The sequence below is a fragment of the Caretta caretta genome, chromosome 26 (assembly GCF_965140235.1).
Source record: "Caretta caretta isolate rCarCar2 chromosome 26, rCarCar1.hap1, whole genome shotgun sequence".
NCBI lineage: Eukaryota > Metazoa > Chordata > Testudines > Cheloniidae > Caretta > Caretta caretta.
Window position 1 is genome coordinate 6,782,314 of NC_134231.1, and position 21,797 is coordinate 6,804,110.

Here is a 21,797-nt window from a genome sequence, read left to right on the forward strand (position 1 = left end):
CTAAGTGAGGTTACTCAGCTCCCCACCAGAGGGCAGGGACAGTTGCAGAAGTGTGCATTTTGCACTCAATGCCCTACCTGGAGCAGAGGGCCAATTCCACTGCTACAAGTCATGTCCACCTCCACAAGGCTGGGCTACACCCCTGAGCAGTAACTGACCAGGGATGTGGTAGGTAGTGAGGAATTAGGGTCTGATCCAACAGCCATGCATTCAGGGGGAGCCTTTCCATTGGTTTCCCTGCTTGTTGGGTCAGGTCATTAGCCTTAATGTTGCTGGTGACAGCTAAAATGAAATCAGGGAGCTCTGAGGGCAACAATCCTCTTGATGTGCTCTGGCAGCATGAGACCTTTCAGGGCAAGGGCAGGATGGGGTAATCCATTCCATCTCTGTACCAAAAGAGAAGGGTCATTTATTCCTTTGCTGGTCCCCTCCCTGAGAGGGGCACTTATCTTGTGCACATCAAAAGGGCAGGTCTGCTTCCACCTCCCATTAATTAAGACCCACTTCAGCATCTGCCCAAGGCAGTGCTTTGTGCACAGGAAGAAAAATTCAACCCGGTGCCCAATGGCATACTAACCTTAGGAGCCAGCCTCTTCTTTTGCAATGATGGGGAAGTCAGGGAGATACAGAACCCCGATCTCTCCCTCTGGTTGTGTCTGATTAGAGACATGCCAACCTTTCCTTGGAAGCCAGACCTGTGTTGAGCTCGCCAGGGTGCAGTTTCTCTGCAACCTGGCTTGGTAGAGATGCAGTGATTCATTAACAGAACATCAGTGCTGGCTTTGACACTACACAAACCTATCAAGGAGGCCCCACTTCCCCCCCCAGATGCCAAAAGCTTATTACAGTGGATAACTTTGCTTCTGCCAGGCCAACGTTGGTTTTGGCACAAAATGAGATCGGTTTGGGGTAGGTGCCACTGAAGGTCTGATTGTCCTTTGCCGTGCACCTGGTGTAATTTACATCTGCGCCGTATGGATGTTAAATGTTAGCAAGTGTGAATGGTCAGGAGACTTGGGGGGGTCATTTGCATATGAATCTAATGGTTAGTGGAGAGATACCCAGGAGCAAGAGTTTGTTCTGCTGTGCTTGCTGCCATGAAGGGGAAAAACCACTGTGGGAGGATCATAACAGCCACAAGGAACTGTGGACCAGATGATGTAAGCATATGACTTCACTCCAGTTAGAACTATGTAGATACACACCAACTCCATCTCCACTGAAACCCAGACCATTATGTCAACATTGTGGCTGAAGGCTGCGAGGAGCAGGGGGGAGAGAGACGAGAAGAGAAATTGTCGCATATAAAAAGTTTATTCTTCCTTCATACAAGTCATGTATAAAAACTGGAAATACTTAAAAATCCTGGCTGGGCCAGAGCTCTGTATAAACAACTACCACACACAGGAAAAAGGAAAAAAAAATATCCTATTTTTATATTACCTTTTAAGTTAATTTACATTTAAAATTCCTAATACATACATAAATATGGCACCTACTCTTGCTTCTTGTTTTAAGCACAGCTTTAAAAAACCCAGGGAGGGATCGTGACAGGGAAGGGAAGGGGAGGGTAATTTTGACATTCAAGCATGAGTAGCCTCTCTCTTTTCCATGAGATGCTGGACGTGAGGAAGTGCAGCTTAGACAGCCGTCATGCTGAGCAGAGGCCCGCTACCAAGGGCTGACGAGGTGGATAGCGGCGACCGGCCAGCAGGTGCCAGTCTGGCTTGTTGGAGGGCTGGATGGTCGCCCCTTGCAGTCAAGTTCAGCCAGTTCAGTAACTGCAGGTAATTCCAACAGCCAATAAAATTGTCCCTGAACTATGCACAAAAGATAATTGGACTGGCGTCCGGACTGGCGTCCCCATGCATCTGATAGGGGAGAAAGACTGAACTTCACAACCCCTTGTGAAGTTGGGCAGTGCTATTATCCCCATTATTCAGAAGGAGAATGGAGGCACAGAGGACTTGCCCAAGGTCCCACATGAAATCTGTGGCAGAGCAAGGATGTGAACCCAGGTCTCCCAAGTAGTGTCCTAACCACAGAGCCATCATTCCTCTCTGCTGGGATTCAGCATCTTCTAAAAGACAACAAAACCCCCCTGGATCACAGTTTCAGTACCAATAGGGTAGATAGTTATTTGCTCCTCATTCCAGTAGAGTCCTCAGGTTTTAGGTACTAGATGCTCTAACCCCTACAGCAAATAAAACTGGTATCTACAGCTAAAATATACAGTGGGTAACAAATGACCCAGGAACCAGTTAAAACCTGCCTGCCACAGATGGAGGTAGAAGCTCTGGCCAGCTGGCTGAGGCTTGACAAGTTTTCTAGAAGGCTGAAGCATCCAGCAGCAGCGGCAGGAGGTATAACATTTAGTCAGAGCTTTCAGAGGGAGCCCTGAATGACAAACACACCAGCTTTGCCAGTTGCAGCTGCCGATAGCCAAGTCCCTGCAGCTGGAAAGAGCCAGGCGATGCCAATACCCACCAGGGTAAGATTCAACTGGTGCTCCACAATAATGTCTTAGCAGAGTCATTGCAACAGGAGTGTTACAAGGAAATCCCAGCCTGGATGTCTCACAGTAACTTAAATTCTGTCATTCAGAGGAAGAACCTGGGGTTTGTTCAACAGCTTTGGCAGCATCACACTCTTCCTAGAGAGCTTGCAAGGCTCTTGTGTCTCTAGAAGACAACCAACTCCCCCAGCCCAGCTGGTATCTATCAAGGAAGCCTTACTCAGGAGCAGCCCAGGGGAATCTTTGGGCAAGGGGTATCCAGGATTTCAGAGGCATTTGTGGTTATGGCTTGGAGAGAAGCAAGGCAATCCCACCCTGTTGTTCAGTTTAATTCTTCTTCCTCATAAAGGCCAATAAGCTTGGAGCAGATAATGTCTGCGACGCCCCTGAGATCAATCTTGTCTAGTGTCTCCAGTAGGTGGTTGACAGAGGCCCCTATGCCGGCTTTGTTCAGCCAGGTGCATAACATCTGGTAATGTGGCTCCTGTGAGTACTTGTCGCTCCTCTCCGCAATCTCAATCTCGTTTTCCGAGAGGAGGAGGGCTCTCCCAAACCGTCTCCAGTCCTTGAAGGGCACTTCTTGAGTGAAGATGTCGAAGGAGCACCGCAAAGCTGAGGGAAAGAGCCAGGGCACAAACACCCCATGAGAACAGGGTAGAGAGAGTATAATGCATTTCCAGTGTCCCTAGCAACCTACCCATCTCTTCTGGTAGCTTCCATATCCCATCACACTACACTAGGCCAGCTACTCCTATATGCCCCATCAGACTCTGGATGTAACTCTACCCACACTCATTGTGCAATATTATCCCACGGGAGAAGCAGGGAGATTTCTTCCTGACCCCACCTCACCCTGGTAATCAGATCATGCCCTGAAGCATGGGGATAATTCACTTTTGTTGCTATTAACTGTGTTAACGGGCTAACCCTATCCCTTTTAAAGGAAACAGTTATTTGCCTCAGACTATACAAAATGCCAGTCACCCTCCTTATTCTCCCTCCCCCCACCCCCCTTCTTCACAGCCACATGGGGAATAGGCCGCCCGGAAGATCACTGGGACATGGATTTTGGACCCCAGACAGTTATCCCTGAGCTATAGCACAATCAGGAACACACAGGGAAAGGATGATCCCCACTAAGGTTCCCTTTCTCCTCCAGGGATCCTTTGTCTGCCAGGGCAAGGTGACTTTTATCCAGAGCTAAGGGAGGTTGTGTCAGCCACTCTTCAAGAAACGGCCTCTCACATGAAGGGAAAGTTAATAGAAAACTTGTCTCCTAAGTTTTTCTGACCAAAAAAATTGCAAGTTCCCCTTTCTATTCTTTCCTCCCCTCCCTGTTTTATGCAAAGAAGGGGGAGAAATCAAACCAAAACCCAAAATGACAGTTTGTTTAGATTTCAGCTAAAAAAAATTAAGTGAGAAATAACTTTTGTGCTAAAGTATTTTGACCAGCCCTGTTTTCAGCTACTGGGGAGGGGGAGTGCAGTGACGCTCAGAATGCACCCACTGGGGCTACAACACATCCCATGGAGGCCCAAAGCCCTAGAACACTTACTCTCTATTGGGTCCTTTCCTCTCCCTGGAACCAGTTTCCTCCTCCCGCTCGCCATTTGAGATGCTGGGTTTCTCTGCAACACATGGAAAGACGACAACACATCTCCATTACCCTAGGCAACAGGTTGACACACGGAAAGATCCCTATGGGGCAGGTCGGAGCGCAACTGTCTGAGCCTCTGGGCAGAGCTGCTCTTGATTTCCAGGATCTCCTCCATCCCATGGTTACTGGGCTGGATTCTCAGATCGAAGGCCCCAGCAATCTGTAATGCAGTGCACACTGATGTTACCAGCTACCAGTAACCACCAGCAAAAGGGGGACTTTCCTCTTCTCCCCTGGCTGATGCTGAGTCATGCAGGGGATTTTATGCCAAGTAGTTTGCCTTTCCTGCAAGACCCTTCAGTTGAAACTTCTGTACAAGGATCATCTGAACGTGCTGAGCAGTGATATGCTGGGACCCCTAACCTGGGGTATGGGGAACAGCCCTGCCACTCCACAAGAGGAGGAAAAAAGCCATGACCCAGGGTATCTGTGCAGAGTGTTCAGCACCCCAGGGTTACAAGGCTTCTGCTCAGCCTGGGATATTGTTAAGTGCTGCAGGAAGCAGACCCTGCAGTTCTTCCACATGCCACAAGAGACCAGGCCTGGCTGGGAGATCCTGCATTGCTAACCCTCATTACTCCCTTCCCTGGCCAGGAGCACTAGATCAGCCAGTCCCACAGGGAAGGGATGGGGCTTGGAGACTGAAATCACTTTATCAGTAGACTCATGCTAGGGCACTGTGGCCACAGGCACCTTGTCCCCCCAGTGGCAAAGACTGAACTTGTGATCTTCAGCTCTCAAGAAGCTGCTTGGTTAGAAGATGGAGGGGATGGCATGATAGAATAGCCTAATTTTGGCAATTGACTACTAGTGCTAAATGATCTTTGACTACTAGTGGTAAATAGGCCCAATGGCCTGTGATGGGACGTTAGATGGGGTGGGATCTGAGTTACTACAGAGAATTCTTTCCTGGGTATCTGGCTGGTGAGTCTTGGCCACGTGCTCAGGGTTTAGCCGATTACCATATTTGGGGGTCGGGAAGGAATTTTCTTCAAGGGCAGATTGGCAGAGGCCTTGGGTGTTTTCTGCCTTCCTCTGCAGCATGGGGCACAGGTCACTTGCTGGAGGATTCTCTGCACCTTGAAGTCTTTTAATCACAATTTGAGGACTTCAATAGCTCAGACATCAGCTAGGGGTTTGTTACAGGAGTGGATGGGTGAGATTCCATGACCTGCGTTGAGCAGGAGGTTGGACTAGACGATCATAACGGTCCCTTCTGACCTTAAAGTCTATGTTTCTAAGAGAAACTTGCACCAGTCAGACGTTAAAAAGGGATGGAGATCTACCCGATTAAGTCTTAGGATCTAGTACATGCAGTAAGGGCACATCAGTAAGTTACCTCCTCCTTGGGGGCACTGGCTGCTGCAGACAGAGCCGTAGTCTCACACTGGCTATCCTTCCTTACAGCTTCTTTGCGGCCTGATACAGCCAGCAACCCATGCTGGGATTCCTGATCTAACTGCTCATTCCGTATGTTGTCCTGAGTTCCCAGCCTCCCTCGAGCGCAGTTCCTCAGTGGTGACAGGATGTGAGCCTTCGTTAAGGAAAACTAAAAAGAAAAAAAAGAAAAAAAAGACACTCTCTAAAACCAGCAGTACCAGGTCTGGAGGTATAAAATTCCAAAGGATCTGGACTGTAGAGAGGCCTATTGAAGGGTTACTTCAGAAGAAGCAGATTTCAGAAGCTACTGTAAGTTAGAGATGGATCCAACCCCCCCACCCCCAGATCTGGATTCTGAGCAACCAAGTTTGGTGGAGGGTTGGAATGTGGTTCCAGAGCTTAACTATGAAATATTGGCCAACCTGAGAATCTCTAATCCAGAGGTGGGGTTCCAACCCACCCTGCATTTCTGCTAGGGCAGGTAGAATCTAAACTCCCCTCTGATACTAAACCAGGCTGTCCACTCGTGACAGATTTACAGCTTGAAGAGGCCTGCTTTCCAACCTGGGTGCAGCCAAATTCTCAGACGACCAACTGGCAGGAGTTCAGATCCATACCCCAGGCCTCGCACTCCCCTCCTGGCACCCTCCCCAGCTAATCTAACCCCTAATTTTCTCATTGCCACATCTCCACTCACGACACAAGAACAAGAGTGCTATAGGACAAACACCCCCCTCACAACGAGAGGCTTGCGAAGTCAACTGCCCGCTGCGTTTGTGCCTGCGATGGGGGGTTCCAGGGAAGAAGGGGAGGGGGATCATGCAAACAAGGGATCAGCTACCTCACAGAGGCCAAGCTGAAAGTGGGGGAAGGGGGAGAGAAAAAAAACCCTCCCTGGCCAGAGATTGCCTTGAGTCACACAACTGCTTGAGTCCTTGCATTTCCACAGTCCCCACCCCCTAGCTAGGAGAGCTTCTGGCCCAACGCCCCTCCCTTTCCAACAGTGAAGGAAAAGGAGCCGCCACCCACCCTGTGCTCTTGGAAACCCTGTGGTAGCAGCTTCCTTACTTGGACCTATGCAGATCCCATGGGAACCGACGAGGCTCATGCTTTCTGGTTACAGGCAGATCTTTGAAAGCCCAGTAGGTAGTGAGTGCCAGAGAATGAATGAATGAATGAATGTGTGTGTGTAAAAATCAGACTCACCCTCACCTTGAAGCTGGCTGATTTCTTTCTAGGATCACCTGGAAAAGAAACAGGATCCAATTAGCAGCTTTCACCCCTTCCCCCTGACTCTCCTGTCTTTCCCTTGCACAGGCTCCGTGTGCAGAAGGAGGTGGCAGAGGGAGGTGGCATGCAGCCAAGCCTGAGCAGAGTCATTCCTGCCCCACAGTCAAGCCATCTGAGTTCTGTTTAGCTGCTACAACCCAACCACAAGACCCACAACTGGCTAAGCCACCCTCCCCATTACACTAGGGGCAGTGGTTCTCAACCTATTTACCATTGTGGGCCGCAGCTCTCTGTGTTAGGTGGGCCGCATCCACACAATCTCTCTCACACACACACACCCCCTCCCCGAGGAGGTCATGCGGGCCACAGCTGTGTGCTGATTAGACCCCAAGCAGCCGGCAGGTTGAGAACAAAGGGCCAGGCTAGGGCCTGGCCACGCCACAATTAAAGTTGAAAAAAAACCTCTGTTCAAAGCTGATAGTTCTTCCCCCAAAGTGCTCCAAGATCCACACGCACCATCAGATAGTCCTGAAGGCTGACATGCCAGCAGAGGGGAAGGGGCAGAGTTTGTGGGGTCCCAAGATACAGGCCCCCCAAAACACAGGTGTGTTCTTAAAAAACTTTGCAGCGAGTCACTTTTCACTGCCAGGATTCAATGTACAACCTTCCCTGTGTCAGACGACCCCGGCCCTGTGAGCATCTCTTACCTCCAGAAGACGAGTTGCGACTGTAAAAACACCACAGCAAGACTGCAAGCAGGATCATGAATATGAGGAGTGGTGCTACAATCCCAACTGCTGTCCAGCCTGTAATGCCATCTGAATGAGAAGAAACAGGGCCTGAGAAAGCACTCACGAAAAACAGCCAGATTCTCCTCTCAGCCAGCAATTCCAGTGAAGTCGCTTCTTATTCACAGCACTGAGTGTGTGGCCCAGGGAGTCTGAATGCCCACCTTTCTCCTTCAAGTACAGCACCAAGTTAAACATGAACTCCCACTGCTTCTGCAGGCATCTCCCCTCAACACCCACTCCGATAACCCTCTGCCCTTACCTGCCGCAGGAGGAGGGCCTGTGGGATGCGCACACTGGATGTCACTTTGCGGCATGCAGGAACTGACCTGCACTTCTCCTTCAGGACACCTAGGAAAAAGACAAGAATGGATCAGAACGAGGGAGGCCGGCCAGCCAGGGGCAGGGCAAGTCACAGAATTCCCCACAACGGAGTTAAGGGCAAGCCTACAGAGCAGGGTCATCAGATGCTTCTGCTTCAGCGCGGATGACTCACCCACCTCCCACAGCCGGGGTCAGGTATTTCCCCCACTTCCTCCCCAACTCAGCACACCAGCAGCTCTGACCTGGGTCTGCACCTCTGGCATATTTCACAGGGATGGTCTGGAGAGCAGAAGGTTCCATTCTTGCAAGTACACTGTGTGTTCTTGCTGCTGTTGCACTGACTCAGCTGCACCTCATCTGGAGAGCACAGGAAAGAACTCGGTTAGAGCACCACCTCACCCAAGCCCACAGAGCATGCAACATCCGTGTAATGAGCAAGAAGGGCTTTTCTTGCACTAATGGGTCTGACGAGGTAAGGCTGTTACCTCGGTTTCAACTGAGGAGCTCAGATCCTTCTTGCTGGGGCTAGAGATCCTGACTGCTCTACAGACAAGATCCTGCGTCACATTTCCTTAGCATAGCAATTTACCCAGAATTCTTTGCCAAAGTCTCCTCCCTCCGTCACTCCTGTAGGAGGCGCTGGTTGATTGCATCCATACACCCAAGAGCGGACAGCCGTTCTCACACTTGTAAATAAGGTAGGCAAAATTCAGGTTTCCTTGTCCTCCCCCTCCCCCCTGCCAAATATAAAATTTGACAGATATCCATGTTGAGTTTTAAGCATTTTCTATTTGAATTATTATAGCCGTGGGAAATCATTGGGGAGGAACGTCAGGCAATTAAATGACAGTGAGATTCTGTAACTGCTAAAAAACACTGTCAACATCCCATGTCAAAATATAAAAAAGTAAATATCCTTAAGCCAAACTCTCGTAAGTTCTCAAGCAGCATTTCGCTTACTTTGCCCATCTGTAAATTTCAGTCATTATCAATGGAAATATTTGTCAGGGTGTACAAATGTGAACTTGATATTTACCAATAAAAGTCTAATCCTTCCAGCCTACTCGTAAAGCATACATTGCATCTCCACCCACAGCGTCTTGTCCATATGGAAGATAGCCTACAACTGCTGCCCGATGACAGTTAGTACTACACTAACTCAAGTAGCAAAGGTCTGTGCTGCAGAGCTCAAAGTCTTCAATTCAAGCCTTGACAATTGCCCAGTTTGTTATATTTTATAGAGATAATGGGATAAATCCAGCCCTGGCATATGCAGGTACAATGGAGTCAATGGTGCTGCACCTGCTTATGCCTGCTCTGTTGTCCAAAAGCCGAACACTAATCCTGCTATAATAGACCAGCAGGAAGTGCTGTGCATCTGCCCATCACTCAGTAACTTTTAGCCCCTCTAATACAAGATGCTCTCGGCCAAACTCTTGTTGAGGTTCAACAAGGACAAGTGCAGAGTCCTGCACTTAGGACGGAAGAATCCAATGCACCGCTACAGACTAGGGACCCAATGGCTCGGTAGAAGTTCTGCAGAGAAGGGCCTAGGGGTTACAGTGGACGAGAAGCTGGATATGAGCCAACAGCGTGCCCTTGTTGCCAAGAAAGCCAATGGCATTTTGGGATGTATAAGTAGGGGCATTGCCAGCTGATCGAGGGACGTGATTGTTCCCCTCTATTCGACATTGGTGAGGCCTCATCTGGAGTAGTGTCCAGTTTTGGGCCCCGCACTAAAAGAAGGATGTGGAAAAACTGGAAAACGTCCAGCGGAGGGCAACAAAAATGATTAGGGGGCTGGAACACATGACTTATGAGGAGAGGCTGAGGGAACTGGGATTGTTTAGTCTGCGGAAGAGAAGAATGAGGAGGGATTTGATAGCTGCTTTCAACTACCTGAAAGGGGGTTCCACAGAGGATGGATCTAGACTGTTCTCAGTGGTAGCTGATGACAGAACAAGGAGTAATGGTCTCAAGTTGCAGTGGGGGAGATTTAGGTTGGATATTAGGAAAAACTTTTTCACTAGGAGGGTGGTGAAACACTGGAATGCGTTTCCACCATAGGGAGGTGGTAGAATCTCCTTCCTTAGATGTTTTTAAGGTCAGGCTTGACAAAGCCCTGGCTGGGATGATTTAGTTGGGGATTGGTCCTGCTTTGAGGAGGGGGTTGGACTAGATGACCTCCTGAGGTCCTTTCCAACCCTGATATTCTGTGATTCTATGAAACTCGTTTACCACAGATTTCAGAGTAACAGCCGTGTTAGTCTGTATTTGCAAAAAGAAAAGGAGTATTTGTGGCACCAGTTTCTAAGGGTGCCACAAGTACTCCATTTACCACAGAGTAAGACACTTATTTGTAATGTAGTGACAGCAAACAGCCCCAGTCATTGGCCAGCAGGTTATTGTGCTAGACGCTGTACGAACAGAACCAGCCACCTGTCCCTGGCCCACAGAGTTTACAATCCCTCCATCGTTCGTATGGTGAACTGAGTACAGTGAAAAACTGCCCCCTGGAGGAGCGGAGGACCTCAGCATCTATTTTTTCCTCAGTACCTTTTCTGCAGACACGACAAGTCAGGCACTTGGAAAGCGCATTGGGGTACTCTGTGAATTCAGCTCCTTCTTTACACCGAGAGCACTTCCCGCTAGTGTTTGAGGTAACACAGTGCTCTTCAACATGGAAACCTGCAGGGAAGGAGGAGGAGATATGTGAAGAGAGACAGATACAGGACTAAGCGTACACAGGTGGCATTTCCACGAATAAAGGGCTAGACCTGCATTCACTGAAATCAAAAGTTGGCCAACTCAGAACTGATAACAGGAAACACTTCCCACATAATGGGTAATTAGACTGTGGAACTCTCCGACACAGGAAGTTAAGGCCAAGAACTTGGCAAGGTTCAAAAAGGAATATACATGGATATCCTAATAAATAATTAGGATAACCTAGGATTACAATGATGTTGGAAGTGATATTAAATCTCCTGCTTCAGGGTTTAAGCCAATCTATAACTCCTGAAGACCAGCAGGAGACTAAGTCTACCTCCTGCAGGGGTGTAATGAGATGACCAGAGGAGTGTCTTGAGACCTTTGTATTTAATGTTCTGACTTATCCGTATGTCAGAGCCAGCTCCCAAAAGCAGGTAACATTTAAAAAAATAAATAAATAAAAAAAATTGCTATGTTGAGGTGACCCAGACGATGTGGGCCCTTGGACTAGCCCTCAAGGTCAATAGAGGTTCTAGATATGCACATCTGGCTTGCTGGGTTGGAGGGCCTACAGACTCTGGAACAACAGGGAAAGGGATGGGGAATTAATGCAAAATCTCAGAGCGGATTATGCAACTAGCCAGCCCTATGAGGAGGCTAGTGTGACCTGATGTCCTGCTTATATCAGGACTCTCCCAATATTAGAGGCTGTGTCTTCTATAGGACCCTCTTCCCACCTCCACTCAAACCTATTCTGCTAGCCTAAATACAATTTTGACCAATATCAGTGTTTATTTCAATTTGTACAGCTTTGGGAAGTTATGGGTGGTCAGGCAATAATCCTTTAGTGACAGATGTTGAGATTCAAAACGTTAAATATTTATAACTGCTAAACAAAACGGCCAACACCCTATGTCAAAATATACAATGTAAACATCCTGAAATTCAAACGCTACGTTCCCAAACAGCATTTTTCTTACTTTTGTGTATCTGTGATTTTCAATCAATGGGATTTTGTGTTTGGGGGTATAAGGTGAAAACATTTACCTGTTTAAAGAAACCAAAAAACAAACAAACCAAAAAACCCACTAATCCTTCTAATCCTACACATGACCACCCACCCACCCACACCCCCTGGGGGAAAGGGCAGTGACCTTTTTGCAGGAGGCTGGGAGGCAAAGCAGGAGTTTGAGATATAAGGAGCCAGTTTGAACTGACAGGGGGACCTTCATTTTGACTCAGACAGACAGGACCTTTTGCACTGTGGAAGGGGTGGAACTGCCAGGGTCTCCATAAGACTGACCAGGGAGGGTGTTACTGGGAAAGCATTTAGATGCTTTTATTGTTTTATATGTTCTCAGAGAGCCTTTTTATCATTAAGTAAACGTACTCTAGAAGAGCTACTTGGTCATTATAACAACCACCACGCATAGCCCTTGGAGAGAAACCAAGGCCGCAGGGTCTGGACATTCATCAGGATAAGAGCAAGGGGCCTACAAGTCTAAGCCCCTAGTCAGGAGGGAGAGGGGCGTGGATCCCTGCTCACAGAGAGATGATGGTTAGAAGTCTGGGACCCAAGAGGCATTCCTGGAGCAGACCACAGAGTGGGAGCGGGGGGCAAAGGGGCAGGCACTCTAGAACAGACATGGGCATCTTACACCCTGTGCAGCATCCGGAGCCAACCATGGTCAGAGAGAGGATTCTGTGCTAGAGGGACGCTGGTGTGATCCAGTCTAGCAATTCCTATGGTGCTACTGCAGGCGAGTGAGCACCAGTGAAGCAATGAGATAGAGATTGCTACCTACTCAGAGGCGACTGGTAACCCCACTGCTCTGGTATCCTGGGGAGGTGAGAGGGATGGACATGGACACAGAGACCCAGTGGCACATGCACCAAGCACAACTGGAGCAGGCAGCATAATTGCAATGGAAACTCACAGCCCCATGTACACCTAGGACGGGGCAGTGGGTGGAGAATGCGATGCCCCCTACAGGACGGTGAAGGAGCGGGGAAGAGCTGGAGAGCAAAGTCCCTCCTTATATCCCCAGGATGGGGACAGAGCAGGGCTGGATAGCAAAGGCCCAGGACACAGCAGGCAGCTGCAGGACGGCAGAGTTTCCTAGTTATCCCCAGAGCAGGGACAGTGCAGGCAGGTGAGCAGAAGAGAGAGGAGCAGACAAGGCAGCTCTGGGAGCATCATACCTGCAGGGCACTTTCTGCAAAGATGATCTTCGTGTTTGTAGAACTCAGAGTCCTCCGTGCTGCGACTCAAAGCTATGGGGATCAACTGGCGCCCCTCTGGATCCTGGGCCAGCGAGACACTTGCTGACTTGGCTCCGTGCTATAAAAGTAGATTTAAAGACACAGAGGGTCAGTTGAGTTTGGGTGGCTGATTTGCTGAAGCCACAGCATCTGGCTGAAGACTGGAATGCTGGGAAGCATGGCCTGGGGGAGGGGGGCGCATGCAGCAGGAAAGAGCTGCATGGTGGTCGAGACTGGGAGATACTCAAAGGGGAAGAAGAAAAAAAAGATGCGGACAAAGGACTGGGAGTAAGGACTCCTGTAGTCCCAGCTCTGCTACTGAGCGGTCTTGGGCACTTCATTTCCCCCTCTCTATGCTCAGGTTTCTTCAGGGAAGAAGAGAGGCCCTCAACCCCCTGGAGAGGTTTATAAAGGTTTCCTGGGATCCCCAGATGTAAGGGCCTACAGAAGGGTGCAGGATTATCAACATTTCCCTGTAACGGGTCTCTCCCACCTGTATCTGGTGCTTGTGAACAAACGGTCAATTGTGGTGGGATTGAGGTGCTGGAGGAGGAAGGGGAGCACACGCAAAAACAGCATCGCCACCCCCCCCCGCCCCGATGCTAAAAGTTTGCCAGCTATGCCACAAGCAGGCTCAGAGTGACTCAAGCTTCAACCTCACAGTTTGTGAGGAGGCCAGAGCTCTCAATGAACAGCCTTGAACATGAGGTAACCTTGTGTTATTCCCCTTAATCTGGTCTAAAAGATCAGGAAATCCATGGCCTGTTTTTATCTGCTCCAGTCATTACTCATTCATAGGAGGATGTTGCATCAGACCTCAACTTCTAGAGGTCAGATTGGAGTTAGTGTGGACACACCCTGGATTTATCTTGGGCCAAAATACCAGCCCCACGCGACAGTGCAGCCAGCCCCTCTGCAGGAAAACAACATTGTTGCACCTTTCACCAGAGCATCTTTACAGAGGCAGGCACTGTTATCTACCCCCACATGTACATGTGGGGAAACTGAGGCACAGAAGTTATTCTGTGCCTGACTTGTGACCTTCAGCAATAGAATATGGCTTTCCCCAACTTCCAGCACAAGCCAGATGGCCCAACAAATCTGGGGAAAGCTCCCTTGCTGTGGCAAGACAGGAATCCAAGAGGCTCCCAGAAGTTACTGGGACTCGTCTTCTCTCAGGACACTCCACAAGAAAAGCTTTTTTCCAGGGGGTCTCCTCTCCATGGCCACTTGCCCCTCCCCACTAGTTCCCACTTTTATTCACACCGGGACAAAAGTATCAGATTGCAACCTTCCTTAAACTCCCCTGCCACCCCATACACACTCCTTACAAGGGAGGGAGGGAGAGAGAAAGGGAAGGGACAAGAGATGGAGAAACAGACAATGGGATGTCAGGGGTGCAAGGGATAGCTCAGTGGTTTGAGCATTGGCCTGCTAAACCCAGGGTTGTGAGTTCAATCCTTAAGAGGGCTGTTTGGGATCTGGAGCAAAAATTGGGGATTGGCCCTGCTTTGAGCAGGGGGTTGGACTAGATGACCTCCTGAGGTCCCTTCCAATCCCGATAGTCTACGATTTAGAGTCTCTACCCCCTACAAATCAGCCTGGTGTGACTGCAGAAGCAAGTACGGGATGAAGGAGGATGTGGTCATTCCCAAACAGGATGAGCTGGGGGAAAAAGAAGATCTCCTTAGATTCTTCTGCTGGAGGCACAGCTCAGATACGGCCACCTCCCCCACACCCCACACTAAATTTATGCGGGGAACAGTGGAGACAATCCAGTAGCACTTTCTGCATTCCACAGGCCTTCATCATCCCTCCACCAAACTAAGCTTCCACTCCCTTCCTCTCTTTCTAACCAAAAGAGACCATGTTTTCCCTCCCACCCCAGTCTCTGGCACCACCTGGGCTAGTCCTTCCTCACTCATCCCAATCTTTCTAGGCCAGTTGGAAAGAACACAGGTTGTTGTTTTTTAAAAGCAGAAAGGAAAAAGTTCCCTGAGGGAGCCAGAAGCAGCTTTTAAAAAAAAAAAAATCTCTGCAGGAAACAAAGTTCGAAACAATTAAAATGCACTTGACATTAAATAACTGTACAGATCCGAGCTGTGTAAACTTCTCCCAACCCCCTCAACACACTTTTACTGGGGAGGGTGTGAGCTAGGTAACTGGCTGCAGCTGGTTTCACGCAATGGTGCTCCCTGAACCTAGGATGACTCAGATCCGTAAACATTCTTCAGGCCAGCCCCCATTCCAGAGCAAGCACAAACTTCTGTTTGTTCTTTGCAGCATCAGGGCTGCACTTTCAAGTACACATCAGCAGCCAGGGGAGACTCTCTCGTGTTTTCTTCAAGCACACAGATCTTTTGCTGGATGGACAGAGTGAAATTCACCCCTGGTTTCCCCTCCCCATTATCCCAGAGCCACAGCCATCCCCTGGTTAAACAGTAGCTTTGGGTCAAAGCTTGAGGTGGAGGAAACTCCAGAGCCCTGCAATAGAGGACATTCCTTATCCTCGATTACTCCAGTACAATCCCATCAACTCAAGGCATCACATCACAGCCATCTGCGGCAATGCACTGACATTTTAGCTGCATTCATCAACCCCACAGATCCCGAGGTGCTTCAAGAACACCCCCCTCCCCGATCCAGGATTGCATCACGCACTTCTGCAATGAGAGGTGGCTGCTACAACTCAACACAGGTTAGGGCAGGAGGTAAGGATACCGCATGGCCCTGAAACTGGGGGTGAGATATTGGGATGGAAGTACGCCAGAACTTCCTGAGCCGCCAGATCTTTGAGGCTCACGCAGCGAGGACACGCATGACAAGAGCGCCAACCCCTAAAAAACAAATTTGCTCACCCTACCATCACATGCCACCCGACAGAACTCCCAGCCTCTGGAGAGTAAGAGCCAGAGCCTCCCACATGGCTGCCTGCTAGCGAGGAGCGGGTGAGGGGCAGTGTCTCTATACAGCTAGGGAGGTTACAAACCCCCTCACCCTGCTGGTATGTGGATGTAACTAGGGGTGCGCGCACCAGCTTGTATCGGCTGAGTTACTGCACCCACCAGGAGCTGCCTGCACTCTTCCATTCCTCCCACAAGCTCCCTGCATGCCACCCACTCCGCAACTTCCCTTGCCAGGGATTTTTATGTGCTCCCACCCATGGCAGATGCTCTGTGCGTATGCCATTCCCCACACACACACGCACCACTTTTCCCTATGCTAAGGGCTCAGTGCACCCCCACACCATGGTTCCCCAGTTTTCCCCCCTGCCAGGGGTTCTATATAGCCCCACACAAGGGTCCTAGTTCTCCCCCTCTGCTGGGGCCACATCCCCATACCTCCCCTTATTTGTCTGGGAGATTGTAACCTACTGACACCCTGAATGACTCCGTTGGAAGGAGGAGCAGGAGTATTACCCTGGAAGGTGTTAATGGGGCCATTTGATCTAGACCAGAGGATTCTCAAATTTCATTGCACCCCGATCCCCTTCTGACAACAAAAATTACTACATGACCCCAGAAGCGGGGACTGAAACCTGAGCCCACCCAAACGCCACTGCCCAGGGCAGGGGGACCAAAGCCCAAGGGCTTCAGCCCTAGACAGGGGGCCTGTAACCTGAGCCCTGCTGCCCAGGACTGAAGTCCTCAGGCTTCAGCCCCAGTCTCTCAGCAAGTCTAAGCCAGCCTTTGCGACCCCATTAAAATGGGGTCCCGACCCACAGCTTGAGAACTGCGGATCTAGACGATTGCAGAGGTGCTTAAAGTTATAGCTGCACCACTCAGATGGCAAGGGCTCAAGGTATCCCCCACTCTCCCTCCCAATTAATATGATTCTGGCCCTTGAGACCAAAAACATTCCTGGAAATTTTAGAATTGATCAGATGCGGTGTTCCAGCGTGATTGTGAGAGACACAAAAAGACAAACACAGAAGTGCCATCAAATTGAACACAAGGCATTTACAATTTGACCAGCAATCCACATATCCACTCAAATTACCCACAGGTAATGAAGTCTGCTTTCACCTCTCAGTAATAAACCCTGTCTAACCTGCAATTAGCCACTATCAACCCCAACTCTAACAAAAACAGCTTCATCTATAGCTTAGGCAGGTCTCAATAAACACAAGACTTGAAACTCACCAAGCAAGGGAGCAAATAGAAGCTCACCAGAACGTTCTTAACATGAGAGAACGTTATCAGCAGACACCCAATGGCAGCACCTTACATCAGTCACCCCAAAGACAGCTCCTGGCTATTCCCTTCAAAAGGATAAAAATTTAAACTGAGAAGCCCTGAGTGATCTTCAGAGGGCATGTTTTACATAAAGCCTCAGCCCCCTATGGTTGGGACATATCCCGTTTAGAAGCTTGGAATCGGACACAAACGATGAAGAGACTTGCCCAAGATCACATAAGGTATATCTATATTGCATTGTAAACTGTAGTCTGTCGGACCCGAGCTCATGGACTCGGTGTTTCTCAGTCTATGGCCGAGCATCGGCACTGCATTATAAACCTGGGCTTACAATTGCTAGATCCAGGTCTGACAGCCCTACTAATGACCCCCACTGCACCACGCTGACCCTCTGACTTGGGTCCGTGGCTTGAGTTGTGTCCACACTGCAAAATGATAGGGCTTGGACCCAAATCACAGTGGGACTTGGGATCAGCCCCAGACCCCCAAGATAGGTTCTAGGAGCTGGGTCCTGAGTGTTTGCTGACCCGTCCCCACACACAATCGGACTTGGAAGAGGCTCAGAGCTGAGTCTATAGACCTATCCATAATTCATCTGTGGCAGAATCTGGAATATAACCTTGTCTCAACCCTGTGTTTTAACCATAAGACCTTCCTTCTTCTCTAACCCCTTCCCACCCAGCACACACACCAAGGACTGACTGAATTGGTCCCTCCAGCTCAGGGTTAAGACACATTGGTGGGGTGAAGGTCACGTGGCTATATCCCTCATCCGCTGAGAAAACCTGTCACATCCCTTTCCAGGAGCCTAATCCCCATTCCACTGAAGTCAGTGGGATCCTTTCTCAGCCTTCAGCAAAGCTGGCTGAGCCTTTGAGGCCCATACAGCATTTCCTCGAACACGGCCTTCATCCAGGCAGTAAACTCAGGCCCCTATTGGGCCACCGAAGGCACAGGTTTGCCAGCAAGAGTCCTCTACTGAGCTCAAAGCTAAAACACACGAGGCTCGTGCCATACAGCCAGGGAAGGCTTTTTGAGATGAAAACAGGAAACGTAAATCAGTCACCAGTGATGAGATTGATGTTCTTAAAATTACTCACCCTAGTAATATTAATACATAGCTGTCTGCAGAGGCGACCTCTCCCAGATAAGAGATATTTTTAAGAGGCAAGCCTGGAGAAGAGAGCATAATTCTCCCACCAGAAGACAGGCCTGGGCAGTTATAGTCCATCATGCAGACTGCTATTTAGTGCAGTACGAGTCCCTTATAGCGAGAAATTCACACCCCCCCGCCATGCACAGAGCTACAGCAAGGCCTGGGCACCACTTAAATGGTGCCGGCTGGCCACGCAGGAATGAATTTCACCAACAGCAACCTCCAATAGCCCCCAACACAGTTCAGGAGAATGAAAGTGACATTAGTACAAGTGAAGGTGCATCTGATGAAGTGGGCTGTAGCTCACGAAAGCTTATGCTCAAATAAATGGGTTGGTCTCTAAGGTGCCCCGAGTCCTCCTGTTCTTTTTGCGGATACAGACTAACACGGCTGTTACTCTGAAACCTGTCATTAGTACAAGTAGTTTAATATAGCAAGTGCCTCCCATGGCCCTACTCGAACAAGGATTGAAACAAAACGGTTTCAACATAAGTTTGGACGGCCACATTGGACGTCAGTATTTTTTGCAGCATAGAAGGAAACTAGCCATATTTTAAACCTAACCCAGAACCACGTTACCCCATGTGCAATATGAGATAGAATAGATCCGTTTTCAGCCCTTAGATCATCATAGTTTATGGCCAGCACAGTTCTAGGTGCTTGGCTACACTTACATTATATAGTGCTCAAACTTGCTAGGCTCCCAGCACTCAGAGCTATTCCCCTCGTGGAAGTGGACTATCAGGAGCACTGGGAGAGACCTCACGCAGGACCACACGCGCTTCAAAGCGCCACGGGAGCGCTCCATGGGCAGCGCTTTGAAGTTTTAGTGTAGATCTCGCCTAAGCGTGCCACACACACCCCCGCGCCCCGTTTTCCTCTCCTGCCAATAAAACCAAGTTTTGGAGCAAAGTAGCCAGCCGAGAATCTACACCAGGCTTACAACATTCTGAAAAAAGCTTTGACGTCCACAACAGTGAAGGAGACAATACTAAGTCTATATTGCATTTTATAAAACACTTCTAAACTGACCTAACGCTTCATGACCCTTGCCCCAGAGAGATTACAGTCTTAAGTTATTTTTAAGTACCCAAAAGCATTTTAAGTGCTTCCTAGAAACAAATGAAGCCATGCACTCTGCCCAAAGTCCTTACAGGTGAAGGCCCTGATTTGCAGACACTTGAATCCCTGGAGCCCAAGTGAATGTAGTTCCCAGATAGAGCTCCAGGGGTTTAGTCACATGAGTAAAGTTAGAGTTCAGGTCAAGTTCAGACATGACTCAGCAATTATGGGGTAACAAGAGGAAGGAAAAGGGTGACGCTAAACTAACACATCAGTACGTGAGGCTCGTCACTGCCGAACTGTTTCTTTCGGTAAGTTGCTTGGGGTTTGTTTTTGTTTCTAAAAGTCACATCTGATAGCCTTCCCGGTGGCGATGTTATAACCTGAGAGATGGGTTCATACAAGTGTTTGACATACAGGGCAGACGATGGAGGCACAGATGAGGGAGCGGGAGAAGCAACCACAGATTATGACAAGGCTGTCAACAGCAGAACAAAGAGAAATCAACTAGGGGAGGAACGTGGAAAGAGACAAGGTATGAGACTGCTGCTTTGAACACAGCGGTGGCTGGCCCAGTTTCAACCACAGCATGGACAGGCCGGAATCCAAAAAGCAACTGCACTTCCCGCAGCCAAAGAGAACTGCAGATTATGAGCGAAATTCTGCCCCCACTGACGCTAATGGCAAAACTACCATTTTTTCCAGGAGTCTCCAAGCTCTAGAGCAGAGGTGGGAAAACTACGGTCCACTGGCTGCATCTGGCCCGCGGGGAGGCTGTCCTGCCTGGCCAGGGAGGCTAGCCCCCGGCCCCTCCCCTTCTGTCCCCCTTCCCCCGCGGCCTCAACTCCTCTGGCCAGGCAGCGCAGGTGCTCTGAGCAGCATGGTAAGGGGGCGGGGGTTGGATAAGGGGCAGGGGATCCTGGGGGGGCAGTCGGAGACAGGGAGCGGTTGGATGGGGCAGAGGTTCAGGGGGGCGGGGCAGTCAGGGGATGAGCAAAAAGAAAAGGAGGACTTGTGGCACCTTAGAGACTAACCAATTTATTTGAGCATGAGCTTTCATGAGCTACAGCTCACTTGAAGTGAATAACTCCTTTTCTTTTTGCGAATACAGACTAACACGGCTGTTACTCTGAAATCAGGGGATGAGGGGTCGGATAGGCATGGGAGTCCTGGGGGGGGCTCTCAGGGGGTAGCGGGGTGGATAGAGGGCAGGGGCCAGGCTGTTTGGGGAGGCACAGCCTTCCCTACCCAGCCCTCCATACAGTTTCAGAACCCCGATGTGGCCCTCGGGCCAAAAAAAGTTATGCTCTAAAGCAGGGGTGGGCAAACTACACTGGGAAGTTCACAGCCCAAGAAACACGTTCCCCAAAACTCAAACCTTATTAGTTTAGAAAATAAAGTGAGAAAGTCCCTTGTTCCTCAGTCAGAGCAGCCGGATCGGGCCCGAAAAATTACTAACCCCAGGCGCTCTCTCAGCCCATCGTTAGAAGAGACGCCCCAAGACACAGAGCTCGCAAGGGCTCGGCGCGTTGGCGGCAGCAGAAGAAGCCGAGCAGGAAACCTCGGCACAGGGAACCTGCGCTGAGAATCCAGGAGAAGGGAAAGTCCCCCCGGGCCCTGGGGTGCGGGGAGCCTGCAGTCTCTTGGGGCTGGGTACCGCAGCCAGAGCGCAAAGCGAACCCAGTCCCCAGCGCTCTCCAGGCATTCGGCCAGGTCTACACGACAGACTTTATCTGGGTGTAACGACGTCGCTCGTAAATCCACCCTCCCCGAGTAAGGCAGGGCTTAACCCCCGGCGTAGCCAGGGCTATCCCGGTAGAAGGGCTTCTCCCCGGGGGGGGTAGGACATCTTCGCTTACCGCAGCCAGGCAGCCTTTAGCGCACAGACCTGTCCATACAGGCTTGTTGTGATCAACTCCCTTCGTCGCCCCCCCCCCCCAGTTACACACATACAAACACGGCTTGAAGAGTGCCCAGGTGAGCCCCCCTGCCCCCCTCGCTTGCTTATCCATGCGAGTCCCACCCCCATCTCTGCCATCGTGAGGAAGGGAGCGCACAAGTCCGGACACGTTCCGCAGCGCAGGGGAGACCCAGGGAGCTCCAACCCCGGCCCAGCCTGCACCCAGGTGAAGGGGCGCTCCAGGTCCTCCCGCCAAGGGGGCTCTGCCCCGGAGTCCCCCCCCCTTCCCTTGGGGCGCCTGGGTCCGATCGGTGGCTCACCGCGAGCAGGCAGAGAAGCAGCAGCAGGCTGGCACTCATGCTGGCCAGCCCCGGGCTCATCCCGCCGGCGAGAAGGGGGACACCACCCCTAGCACTCCACGGCCACGGCCAGGGCTCCTCTCGCTTTCGGTTTTTTCTGTCTGTATCCTCAGCTTAGTCCCGGAGAACTCCTTAGCGAGCGCTCCGCGCGGCTCGCTAGCCACTATTCAAGTAAGCGAAAGCTGCATCAAGCAATCTAGAGGAGGAGGAGCCCAGAGGCGGAGGGAGGGGCGGGTGTGGGAGGATCCAGTCCTTC

At 50.2% G+C, this 21,797-nt stretch overlaps 1 protein-coding gene across 2 annotated transcripts; it reads right to left on the bottom strand.

Moving 5' to 3' along the window:
• Nucleotides 1-1,295: 1,295 nt before the first annotated feature.
• On the bottom strand, nt 1,296-21,781 carry LOC125626404 (tumor necrosis factor receptor superfamily member 10A). Of its 2 annotated transcripts, none has more exons than XM_048829325.2 (10): nt 21,503-21,781; nt 12,809-12,947; nt 10,451-10,582; nt 8,137-8,251; nt 7,833-7,921; nt 7,490-7,600; nt 6,765-6,796; nt 5,512-5,721; nt 4,071-4,143; nt 1,296-3,127 (listed from the first exon to the last, which is right to left on the bottom strand). In XM_048829325.2, exons 1-10 carry the CDS (start codon nt 21,560-21,562, stop codon nt 2,838-2,840), a joined length of 1,251 nt encoding a protein of 416 aa, XP_048685282.1. In that variant the 5' UTR covers nt 21,563-21,781; the 3' UTR covers nt 1,296-2,837. The 2 variants fall into 2 exon arrangements, with proteins under 2 accessions (XP_048685282.1, XP_048685281.1); XM_048829324.2 differs by having other exon boundaries at nt 6,759-6,796; nt 21,503-21,780.
• Nucleotides 21,782-21,797: the final 16 nt, after the last annotated feature.

What these genes read in the sequence shown, in the direction of transcription:
- LOC125626404 (XM_048829324.2), bottom strand. Translation starts at nt 21,562, where the DNA reads ATGAGCCCGGGGCTGGCCAGCATGAGTGCCAGCCTGCTGCTGCTTCTC. An exon ending in TGCTTCTCTGCCTGCTCGCG is followed by an intron (nt 12,948 to 21,502) that starts GTGAGCCACCGA and finishes CTACTTTTATAG; the next exon opens with CACGGAGCCAAGTCAGCAAG. An exon ending in TGCCAGAGGTGCAGACCCAG is followed by an intron (nt 7,922 to 8,136) that starts GTCAGAGCTGCT and finishes TCTTTTTCCTAG; the next exon opens with GTGTCCTGAAGGAGAAGTGC.